The 12,356-nt window shown below is 39.2% G+C and overlaps 1 protein-coding gene across 7 annotated transcripts in view; it reads left to right on the top strand.

Moving 5' to 3' along the window:
* Positions 1-12,356, top strand: part of cttnbp2 (cortactin binding protein 2) — a 157,886-nt gene that overhangs the window by 104,986 nt on the left and 40,544 nt on the right. For all 7 annotated transcript variants that reach the window (XM_043709595.1, XM_043709596.1, XM_043709594.1 and 4 more), the window contains 2 exons: positions 2,361-2,456; positions 3,995-4,074. In XM_043709595.1, coding sequence (XP_043565530.1) covers positions 2,361-2,456; positions 3,995-4,074 — 176 coding nt within the window. The remainder of the gene's footprint in view (positions 1-2,360; positions 2,457-3,994; positions 4,075-12,356) is intronic.

Below are 12,356 nucleotides of genomic sequence, written 5' to 3'. Positions count from 1 at the left end.
TTAGTCCCCTTCCAATTTAGGTGCAATCTGTCCTCCTTGTACAGGTCACTTCTACCCCAAAAGAGATTCCAATGATCCAAAAATGTGAATGCTTCTCCCATACACCAGCTCCTCAGCCATGCATTCATCTGCTCTATCCTCCTGTTCCTGCCCTCACTAGCTCGTAGCACTGGGAGTAATCCAGCTATTACTACCCTTGAGGACCTCCTTTTTAAATTTCTACCTAACTCTGTAATCTCCCTTCAGAGTCTCAACCTTAATATTCCTTAACATATCCTTCGTTTGCCAAGGTTTTTGTCATTTTCTGCTGATGTATCTGCTTAACCATTGTGTTAAATATTGTTTGGCACACCTGTTGTGTAACCTCTAACAAACCTTGTAATGTTTTACTGCATTAGAGCTGCTTCATAACTGCAAGTTGTTCTTCCTTAATAATATTCACTTTCAAAATTTGTGATAAAATGAAACAAGATTTTAATGTCTTCTATTAGATTAGATTAGATTAGATTCGAAACAGGCCCTTTGGCCGAACCAGTCCACACCGATCCTCCAAAGAGTAACCCATCCAGACTCATCTCCCTCTGACTAATGCAGCTAACACTATGGGCAATTTAGCTTGGCCAATTCACCTAACCTGCATATCTTGGGACTGTGGGAGGAATCAGGAGCACCCAGCGGAAACCCACGCAGACACGGAGAGAATGTGCAAACTCCACACAGACAGTCGCCCGAAGCTATAATCGAACCTGGGACCCTGGTGCTGTAAGGCAGCAGTGCTAGCCACTGTGCCACCACTGTTTTGTCCATCCTTGTCGTCTTTACATCATGCCTATCTCTTTAATGCATTCTGGGTCTAATGTATGACAGCAGTTTTATACTCCCAGCCTGCAGTTAGCGTTGTAATCCTTTGCACTATTGTTTTAATCACATTTTCTCTTAGAATTTTACATTCTCAACTGTAACAAACATTGTGTGGGTTCCATTCTGAGTTATAGCCCTTCTACCATACAAATTGAACTTTAGGAGATCAATGTCAAAAGAGCCTCCGTAACATGCTCCCTACTTTGTATCATTAATGATGCCTGTTCTGTTGTGTCTATAAATAGATTAATTTTAATGTAATAAAAGTAATAAATATTCAAAGTTGTTACCCCCCACCAAGCTGATGCTCTAATTAAGTCAAATCCAAGAACAAAACGTGGCTTGAAAGCTCATATTTTAAAAAATGTTTTAACTTTGTGGCCATTCAGTGAAACCAAGTCACAGGCTGCAGATTTTTTCAAATGTTGTTTACTTACTGAAGACAATAATATAAGAAGCCAGGCTATATAGATGTAGACTACGGGTAGGAAAATCTCAAAATACAGCAAGACAATTTTGACCTATTTTCTAAGGCCATCACTTTAGTTATTCAATTGCGGAGGAATTATACCTATAAATAAAACAGTAAGTTTGACTTAACTGATTCTTTCCAGTTTCTGCCCTGTGAATAGCCTGCAGATTTCTAACCAAACACTTCCTTGCCTGGAGATTCCACAGCATAAACTTTTCTACTTAATAACGGAATAAAGCAAGTTCTGACTGCTGTCATATCTCCAAGTTGCCTAAAAACCTAAAATCTGAGTTTCCTAAATTTAAAATGTCTCCTTGATTATCCATCAAACAAAAACAAGTTAATAGTCTTCAATGTTTACTCTACCGATTGAAAATCACCTTAGGACAAACAACTTCAGGGAGTTATCTAAATGTTGATGCATAAGGAATTAAGTCACTTTTTTAAAAAAAAAACTTCTCAAAAGTAAGCAACATTCATCTGGCTAATTTTAAAATCCAGTAATATGAAATCCCAATTCTAAAATGGATACTAATTTATGTAAACGCCTTTCAATACAAAGGGGGAAAGTATTTCTTTAAAGAGCTCTCTACAAAGTTTAGAAAAATTAGTCTTTCTATTTTACCTCCATACAAAATGAGCTATAGTTAACAGCTTGAAAGTGTGTTTAAGCTCTAATTTTAGCCTTGCATTGCTGAATTGATGAGTAAGCATGAAATTAGATTTCTCATAGCTGATGACTATGATACACATAGCTGATGACTATGATACACATAGCTGATGATGCACTTATCCAGTAATCTCCATTCTTACAGTAAACAAAGGATCGATTTTGCAGTTAGCTGCCAATGTGCAATGTGTCAGAATCCTCTGGCAATGTAATTGCTATTACTAACCAAGTGCAATGCATAATTTTGCTTATAAATGGTCAGGTATCATTGCAGTTGGATAATATGGAGCTAGTGAGGAAACTTGCTACTGAATTTTTGCAGTGCAACTCAAATCTCTTTCCTGTCTTCCCCCACAGGTGATGAAATTTGGAAACCTGGACAATTTTTGATGTCCTCTCCTTGGTCACTGGTGCATTGGAGCCAAAATAACCTTGTTACAGTATTCTTGAATGGTTAGACTTTTTCATATTTAAGTTATTACATTTCAAGATTTTCACTGTTTTATTATTAAAAGCATATGATTAAATCGTAGAAATTATTGTGCAGAATAGCTTTTCAGCCTGTCATGACCAATGTGAGCATGCAGTATTACATATTTTGATCAAACATTTTGTTGTAGAACTCTTTGCATATATTCACTGAGCTGACTTTTCATTTTTTTTCAGGGTTGTTTGTTTATTTTACAGTATGTATCTTTGTGAACATTTGCTTAAAGTTAAGTGAATTGTAAGCATGACTGGATACAGATGTAATCCTTCAACATATTGTCAGGGTAGAAATTAGAAGTAAGATTTGAGCTCTGACTTGGAACAACAGGAGACTCTTGTGCAAAGGTGGTAGTACAAAATGGTTTGAGACTTTTTTTTAAAGTACATTCTAGCCATTGGAAAGTGTGAAGATTTTCATTTGTTAACGGGTTCCAAAGGTGAAAGGAGTCATAAACCAATTTGCATTGTGTATTTAGTTTCGAAATTACATAACATTTTCAGGGATGTGCAGTGAAAACAAATAGAAATTCTACTTTTGGTTCTTTCCTTAATATTAGAGATTTCCTAAAAACAAATGTTAATTAATCCTTTGTTTTTTGTCTGACCAATGCAGTTTACATATAGTGATGGCGGGGTTCCCATGCCCTTTGCATAGCTTTTTGAGGTGAAAGAAAGATCAATTTGGTGATCTATAATATTTTTAAATCGGCCTGTTCAGAGATGTTTTTACATAGTTCTGGATTAGGTGGGAATTGAACCTGGGCCTGTCATATTCAATTAGCATCACTTATTCGAAAGTTATCTATAATAGGATAATGCATTTCATTTATAACATTGCAGAAAATTTTATAAAGATGCAGTTTCAATGGTTAGCTATTACCAGCAAAAGGTATTTTCTTAATGTTATTTGTCAATATTTACTTCATCTTAATCAATGTACAAGGGTTATCAATGCCAATTTTATGAATAGTAGTCATGATTTGGAAATACCGGTGTTGGACTGGAGTGTACAAAGTTAAAAATCACACATCACCAGGTTATAGTCCAACAGGTTTAATTGGAAGCACTAGTTTTCGGAGCGACGCTCCTTCATCAGGTTATACTCCACAACCACCTGATGAAGGAGCGTTGCTCTGAAAGTTAGTGCTTCCAATTAAACCTGTTGGACTATAACCTGGTGTTGTGTGATTTTTTAATTTTGTAATATTAAGAGTATTACAAACTTTCTATATCACCCTCGTCTGTCCGTCCATTCATTCATTCATTCATTTTCTGTGCACTTTAAACTTCTGGATAGAATTCTCATGGAGCAGTCTCAATTTATGCTGTGTAACTATCGGATAAAATTTCCCTTGGAGAGTGAGCATTGATAAATCTTCTCTCAATATTAATATCTGACTAGTTATCAATACTGTCATTTATTTTAACTTTGAAATTTGTGAACATGCATGTATATGTTATATTTGGTATATTTTTGTTTTTAAATACCTTATTGTCAACAGGTTTGCAGGAAGGCTGTCTTGACAGCATGGCTTATGCCTCTCTACTCCCTGTCTGTCTACTTCAGAACTACCTCAGGCTGGTATGTTAGAATTACTTGTATAGTTTATCATATGAAGTTATTATGCTTTTCTTGAATTTGAAATGTGCTAAATTTCAATAACTTTGATTTGAGAAGCATATCTTCCATGTGCAAAGAATAGGTATAAAGAATAAAAGTTTTAAGAATTTGTTTTTTTTATTGGATTAGATTCTCTCTTTGGTGCAATAAGTCCACACCGACCCTCTGAAGAGTAACCCACCCAGACCCATTTCCCTCTGACTAATGCAGCCAACACTGTGGGCAATGTAGCGTAGCCAGTTTACCTGACCTGCACATCTTTGGACTGTGGGAGGAAACCAGAGCACGCGGAGAAAACCCACACAGACACTGGGAGAACATGCAAACTCCACACAGTCACTTGAGGCTGGAATCGAACCCGGGTCCATGGCGGTGTGAGGCAGCAGTGCTAACCACTGAGCCACCGTGCTGCCCTGTTAGACTGGTGAAATGATTCTGTGGTAAATGGAAGTGTACAATACTGACCTTTAGACTCGTTCCATGTGTTAGTTTGGAATGTTCTAATATATTTCCTGACAAACTGGCATTTGGAAGATCTAATGGTGCAATAGTTTGTTCGCAAAGATGCGCTGAGTCATGCTGTGATGATCAAGGAAAATATTTAATACATTAAACAAATTCCGTCACTGTACTCTTTTTCTTTGTAGAAAGTTAGCATCCAAAAACCTGTATGTAAGCTTACTGTTCACACATCAATGTTAGTTGGTGGATATCTTCCCTAATTCTTTCAGTGCCTCGTAAGTGAGCTTGACTTTTGACTTCATAAATATCTGAGACAGTCAAGTAAGGGTAACATTTGAGAGCATGATCTGTGTTCTAAACAAGAGCTACATTTTAGATATATTGCTTAGGCTAAAAGATGACAAAGTGGTATCCTCAGATATTGAGATATTTAGCCCAGCTGAGTGGATGGTTGATTTGCGATGTAGAGTGATGTCAGCACCATGGGTTCAATTCCCATACTAGCTGGGATTGCCAAGAAGGCCTTCTCGACCTAGCCTGAGGTGTGGTAACTCTTGGGTTAAACCACTACCAATTGTCTCTTGTTACCTAGTACGATGATTGCTAGTGAATTTGAGAAGATTAGTAGCTCAGGTTGAGGTTCTGGATGTAGATTTGCTCGCTGACCTGGAAGGTTCGTTTTCAGACGTCTGAAAACAAACCTTCCAGCTCAGCGAGCAAACCTATATCCATGTCTATGATTGCTTTTCATGGTATTTTGCTTCCTCGGGCACCCTGCCCATCGACATCCCTTTTCGTTTTGCCAAAATATACCCTAAACCTTTTTTTGTTCAGGTGGTTAACATTTCCTCCTTTGTGGCATGGTTTTTGATTATATCTTTGTGGTGCACTTTGTTTTGTTTTCTGTGTTAAATATGTCACAGATTCAAATCTTAGTGGAAACTTTTTCAGCAATTTATTCTCTGTTGTGGTTCTGTTCGCCGAGCTGGGAATTTGTGTTGCAGACGTTTCGTCCCCTGTCTAGGTGACATCCTCAGTGCTTGGGAGCCTCCTGTGCAGCGCTTCTGTGATTTCCTCCGGCATTTGTAGTGGTTTGAGTATGCCGTCTTTGTTGATAGGTTCAATGTCCTGTTGTCTGTTTTGTATGTCCAGCAGGTTGGCTATTGTTTCTCTGGCTAGGGTTTTGTCGATAGAGATGAACAGTGCCGTTACGTCGAATGAGACCATGGTTTCTTCCTTGTCTCTGTGTATATTTCTGATGATGTCCAAGAATTCCTGTGTTGATTGTATAGAATGTCTGGATCCGCTGATCAGGTGTTTCAGTTTCTGCTGTAGTTCTGCTGAACCACAACCTGCTGCATTCTCAAACTGCTGGACCTGTGCCTCACAACACACTTCACATTCAACAACCAAATAGATGAACAAATCAACGGCACGCCCATGGGCTCACCCATCTCTGGACTCATAGCAGAAGCAGTAATGCAAAGATTAGAACAAACAGTCTTACCGCAAATTCAATCCAAACTCTGGGTCAGATATGTGGATGACACCTTTGTAATCATTAAAAACACAGAAATAGAGAACACACACCGGATCACCAACGCCACACTCTCAGGAATCTGATTCACTAGAGAGGAAGAAAAGGCCAACCAACTCCCATTCCTAGACGTGATGGTACAGAGAACACCGAACGGAGAATTCACCACAAAGGTATACAGGAAAGCCACACACACAGACCAAGTCCTGAACTCATCAAGAGCATTTCCGAACTGACAGCCAGACTACTGCGACCACTAGGACTCATAACAGCACACAAACCAACAGCTACTCTCAGACAACTCACCAGAACGAAGGACCCAATACCCAGCATGAGCAAAACTAATGTCGTGTACAAAATCCCATGCAAGGACTGCACAAAACACTACATAGGACAAACAGGAAGACAGCTAACATTCTGCATCCATGAACACCAACTAGCCACGAAACGACACGACCAGCTATCCTTAGTAGCCACACACGCAGATGACAAGCAACATGAATTCGACTGGGACAACACCACTACTATTATAGGACAAGCCAAACAGAGAACAGCCAGGGAATTCCTAGAGGCATGGCACTCATCCACAGATTCAATCAAGAAGCACATCGACCTGGACCCGATATACCGACCACGGCAGCGGACAGCTGGAACTGACAACCGGAAGCGGCAGATTCAAACCACTACAAATGCCGGAGGAAAGATCACAGAAGCGCTGCACAGGAGGCTCCCAAGCACTGAGGATGTCACCTAGACAGGGGACGAAACGTCTGCAACACAAATTCCCAGCTCAGCGAACAGAACCACAACAACGAGCATCCAAGCTACAAATCTTCTCACAAACTTTGAATTTATTCTCTGACAAATTTTGGTTTTAAGTTAATATAAACTAGGGTGTTTGTGTTATTGTAATAGAGTTGTGGTATTGTATTGTATTGTTCCATGTTTCAGACTGCAGAAACTGATACTACTTTGCTGGAAAAAATATAACTTAACTGATACTTGGCTGATATTGACATTAAAGTTGATACTTGGAATTCCCCCCCCCCCCCCCACCCCCGGTGTGGCATGTGTAATGGCAAGAAAGGTGAGAAGTACAGCGAGAATGGAAAATAATTGGATTCTTGATGCAAGTAAATTATTTCTGATTTTTCTGTTTGAGCTTTAAGTGGCAATTTCAAAATTTCTCTATTATGGGCCGGGCGCTGTCAGGTGGGACTAGATTGGTTTGGGATATCTGGTCGGCGTGGACAGGTTGGACCGAAGGGTCTGTTTCCATGCTGTACATCTCTATGACTCTAAATGGCAATTGCCTTTCTTTCATGCATTTCCATCTCAGTAAAGCCCAACATGTCTTGTTTCAAAGACATTTCCTGTTGTCCTCTCCTTCCCTGAGAAATGAGATTCCTCATGTCTAAATCAGAGTGGATCCCTGGTGGCTGCAGCTCACTGACTACTTGTCCTGGACAACATGATGTTTACTACTACTTCACAACATCTCTGCAATGCTCCATAGCCAACATTTTCCTCAATCCTTCGACCACGCAAGCTAGCATCAGTAGATTACCAGCCTCACCACAACATTATGCCTGCTCTCAGACCAACTCTCTCACAACTTGAAGCCTTTAGCACTTCACTTTGAAACAGAGGGATACTTACGATTTGAATGCTTTTACCCTACCAGATTGCTTTTAGGGACATACATACAAATTTTTTTTGTCACTTAGGTTGCTTTCTTAATACTTACTTTGCATTTACTTGAAGACTCCCAGACTCTCTACTGCACATTGCTTTATTAGAACACATTCAATGACTTCAGGACTGGCTTACAAGCAGAGAGCCTCTGTGTCTTTTTTAGTACAGAGGTAGAGACAGACACTAGTCAGTCAAGGGACTTTTCTATTCCACCCCACTGAATTGGCCATGGGTAGCCAGATGCTTGGTCCGAAGAGAGTCTGGGGATCCATGGCCTTGTAGTTTAGGGATTGGGCCACAGTGAGTCCAAAAGATTTAGTTCAAGGTGTCTGTAAACTACAGGTCAGTCAATAGGGGTGCTGTGAGACATTGGTCTGGGGAGATGGGATGATTTTTCCTGCAATGCTACAAAGGGATAGTTTGAGGATGAAAGAAGTGGAAGAGCGGTTAGCAGTGATGCAGAAGAGGTGGTCCCAGTGAATTTGTAGGAACTGCAGAAGGCTCAGTAGTTTGGGCGAATGAAGTGTGAGAGAGCCATCGAGTGGATATGATGCATACTGTCGTGAGAGTTGTATCCTTGAGCCTTAATGAGATGTGTGTCCAGCAGCAGAGTTCAAGTGAGTGGTGGCCCTCTGAATTTGAGGTATCACAGAGATGATGATGGCACTTACTGATACAGAAAATTATTAACCAACCTCCTGTACTGTTGAACATGGCATCTCACCTGGAACACAGCACTGACCTGGTCTACAATTTGTTTCTGAGTTGGCTGGGTCTGGCGGAATGGTCGTCTTTGCAATCAACTGAAAAAAAGGACTGCTTCTCTTCTCGCCCCATCCAGCAATACCTCCGGGTTCCTATGGGGCTGCTTTCCTTTCCAGCACTGCCCAGAACTTGCTTTTCTCTAGCTGCACAACTCCTCAAAATTCCAGTTGCATATAAAGATGAAGAACAGAAGATTGTGTGAGGAAAGCCACTTTGCTTCATGGCAGACTGGGCGTAATAAATCTCACTCAACAAATCACTTCTACTGAAAAAGGGGAAATTACTATCCCATGTTTCAGACCCCTTAAACCTGTAGATTTATAGACAGAGGATTTAAAGACAAATCCTCTTTGTTGCTGCACTAGATTTTCTCCTGTGCTGACTCCCTCTTTATGTACATGCTGTTTATACAACCCAGTATCATTTTACTTGATTGAATTTATAATTAATGAATTGATTGCCTGAAGCGATCTCAATTACATCTTGTATTAAGTGACTATAAAAGTTCAAAAACAGCTTCAAAACTCCTGGTTGTATCTAACACCCAAAATCTCTTGATCTCTTGTAATTTTGGCCACAAAAATTCTTCTGATGCAATTATCGTGTGGCTGATGAGTAGCGTCTAAAATAATAACTCTCCATAGATCTGATATTGTGTGAAGTTTGTTCATTTGTGAAGAAATGCGATTTATTATGTAACGTTTGGTCAGAAGGCATGTTTAATCTCCAGTTTACAGATGTAATTTGCACTTATCAAGTTGTGCTCACAGTTTGATTCCTCCTGCACCCCTCTGTTAAATTACAACCTTTTCTACTCAGCCATCTTTTGTTCTGTGTCCATGAGGCTTTCTACAGGTTGTAAACAATTTGTATTACATATCATTATCTTTTGCTCTGATAAGTACAAGTGAAGATTATGGTGAAGGTGTCATGATTTTCTGGGGAAGGAAAACGACACATTCATTTTGTTTTCAATAATTAACTAAATGTCTGTGAGACTTATTAAAATCTTGAGAAAAGTTCCTGAAAGTTTTGTGGATTTTGGAATATTTTAGTTTTCTTCTTTTCTATATGAGAAATAACTAACTTGATTCATCAGCAAGATCTCTATATAATTAAGTAACAATGTTAGGTTGCAGTCTGCCCTAAAAAATGTCAGTCTTCATTGGTAGATCAGTTATTCTAATTTAAATTATTTTAGTGTAGTCCTGTAAGATTTGAAATGCAGTTTGGGGAAGTATAGTGTGCATGTTCCAATATTTATCAACTTGGAATCAGAAGTCTATTTGCCACTAACATTTGGATCTAGTTACTTCGAATCATAAAGTATTGTATTCTTGGACAATGTACATCAAATTAAATGTGTTTTAACTGAAATTAACTGTTGGTGAAATGCACATTGGTAAAATTAGAGTTGTCAACTCAAACGTAGATTAAATAATGAAAGCTGGTATGGACTGTTAAAGACAAAGACACTTGACTGACTTGATTTTATTGTTTTTAGTTCAAAAAATTGATATGATGTATAGAAACTTCCAAAAGGCATTTAATAATGTGTTATAGCAGAGGAGTTATAGAAGTGATTTGTCTGAATTTTGGATAGAATACTGTGGAGTCTGACCACTACATATGTTAATGATGTACTTGGGCATACAGAGAAAATTTACAAATGACACAAAACAAGGATAGTAAGGATGATAGTAATAGGCCTCAATTTTTTTCAAATCACTTGTGGGGTCTGGGTATTACTGGCTGGCCAGCACTTATTACCAGTCTCTAGTTGCTCTTCAGAAGGTGGTGGTGAGCTGCTTTCTTTAACTGTTGCAGTCCACCTGCCATTAGGGAGAGAAGTCCAAGATTTTGACCTAACAATAGTGAAGGAACAGTATATTTCCAAGTCAGGATGGTGAGTGGCTTGGAAGGGAATTTGAAGGTGGTAGTGTTCCCATATATTTTCTGCCCTTGTCCTTCTAGATGGAAGTGGTTGTGGGTTTGGAAGGTGCTGTCTAAGGATATTTGGTGAATTTCTGCAGTGCATCTTGTAGATTGTGCACTCTACTGAGCATCAGTGGTGGAGGGAGTGAATGCTTGTGGATGTGATGCCAATCGATCTTTGTCTTGGATGATGTAAAGCTTCGTGAGTATTGGAGCTGCACCCATCCAGGTAAGTGAGGAATATTCCAACACACCCCTGACTGATGAACAGGTTTTGAAGAGTCAGCAAGTGAATTACTCGCTGTAGTATTCCTAGCCTCTGACCTGCTTTTGTAGCCAATTTGTTTATATGTAAGTCCAGTTGAGTTTCTGGTCAGTGGTAACCCCAGAATGTTAGTGAGAGATTGAGTGAAGGTAACATCATTGAATGTCAAGGGGCAGTGGTTAGATTGACTCTTCTTGGAAATCGTCATTGCCTGGCATTTGTGTGGCGTGCATGTTGCTTGTCATGTTTTACCCCAAGACTGGATATTGTCTGATTTGAACATGGACTGCTTTGGTATCTGAGGAGTCACAAATGACGCTGCACATTTTGCAATGGTGGCTAATGGTTCTCTGGATGTGGTTGCTGGTGGGATGACAGGTGATGACAAGGAGGAGCTTATCACTGTTGTGGGAGGGCAGAGAGAGGATGAGAGCTGAAATGCAGGAGATGGGTCAGACCCAGTTGTGGGCCCTATTAACTAAGGTGCTGGAGAATCTCAGTGTAGACAGAGAATTTGGTTAATCAGTCACAATAAGCACTGGCTTTCACGCAAATTGAGGTGTAGAAAAGGTAAGAAAATAATGTATCTTCATAAAAGTTCAGTCCCATCTCAATTGCATTATCATGTTAAAATATGACCACCCTTGAAAGAGAATGTGAAGACTTGACAGTCAGCAGAAAAGAGAGTTCAGTTATGTAATAAATTGGAGAAGTCGGTAGTTTTTTTTCCAGAGACAAAGGACAAAAAAATTGAGGCAGTAAAGTAATGAATCGACAAGAGTATCGTGCTTGTGACTTTAATCCATATTCATGTCTCGGGAATGACTTCTAAGGAAAGACCTTTCAATTGGTGAAAGGTTACGATCTGAAATGCACTGCCTGAAAGTATGGTAGATACACATTCAACAGTGGCATTCTGAAGGGAATTGATAAACACTTGAAGAGCGAGAATTTGCAGAACTACAGGGAAAGGGCAAAGCAATGAATTAGCTGAATCGCTCTTGGAGAGAGCCAAAGCAGTCACCATGTTATCTAAGACTACCTTATGTACTAGAATCATCCTTTGATCTATAATTCTTGTCTCTTTAAAGGTTTTCTCCTCTCACATTAAAAGTAATGTCCTCTAATTTTGAACTCCCTACCCTAAGGAAAAGATCTTTGCTGCTTATCTGAACTATGTCCCTCATGATTTTATAAACCTCTATAAGGTCACCCTTCAATCTCCTATGTTGCAGGGCAAAAAGCTCCCAGCCTATCCAGCGACCCCTTAAAACAAACCCTATAGTCCTAGTAACATCCTTAAATCTGTTCCACACCCGTTCCAATTTAATAGTATCCTTCCTATGGCAGGGTGACCAGAATTGTACACTCCTCCAAGAGTCACCTCAACAATGTCCTGTACAGCAACAACATGATATTTTTTTTTTTTGGAATTTTTTTTTTATAGATATTTTTATTAGAAATTTAACATTTTTACAAGTTTACAAAAATAAACAACTCTCAGATATAAACATTGATGTACAATTAGCTCAAATATACAATAACCAAAATTTGACAAAAAAAAAACAAAACAACAAAAAAAAC

Source organism: Chiloscyllium plagiosum, chromosome 19 (genome assembly GCF_004010195.1).
Source record: "Chiloscyllium plagiosum isolate BGI_BamShark_2017 chromosome 19, ASM401019v2, whole genome shotgun sequence".
NCBI classification, from domain to species: Eukaryota; Metazoa; Chordata; class Chondrichthyes; order Orectolobiformes; family Hemiscylliidae; genus Chiloscyllium; species Chiloscyllium plagiosum.
Note: the sequence above shows the minus strand (reverse complement) of the source record. Positions and strands in the feature narration are given on the sequence as shown.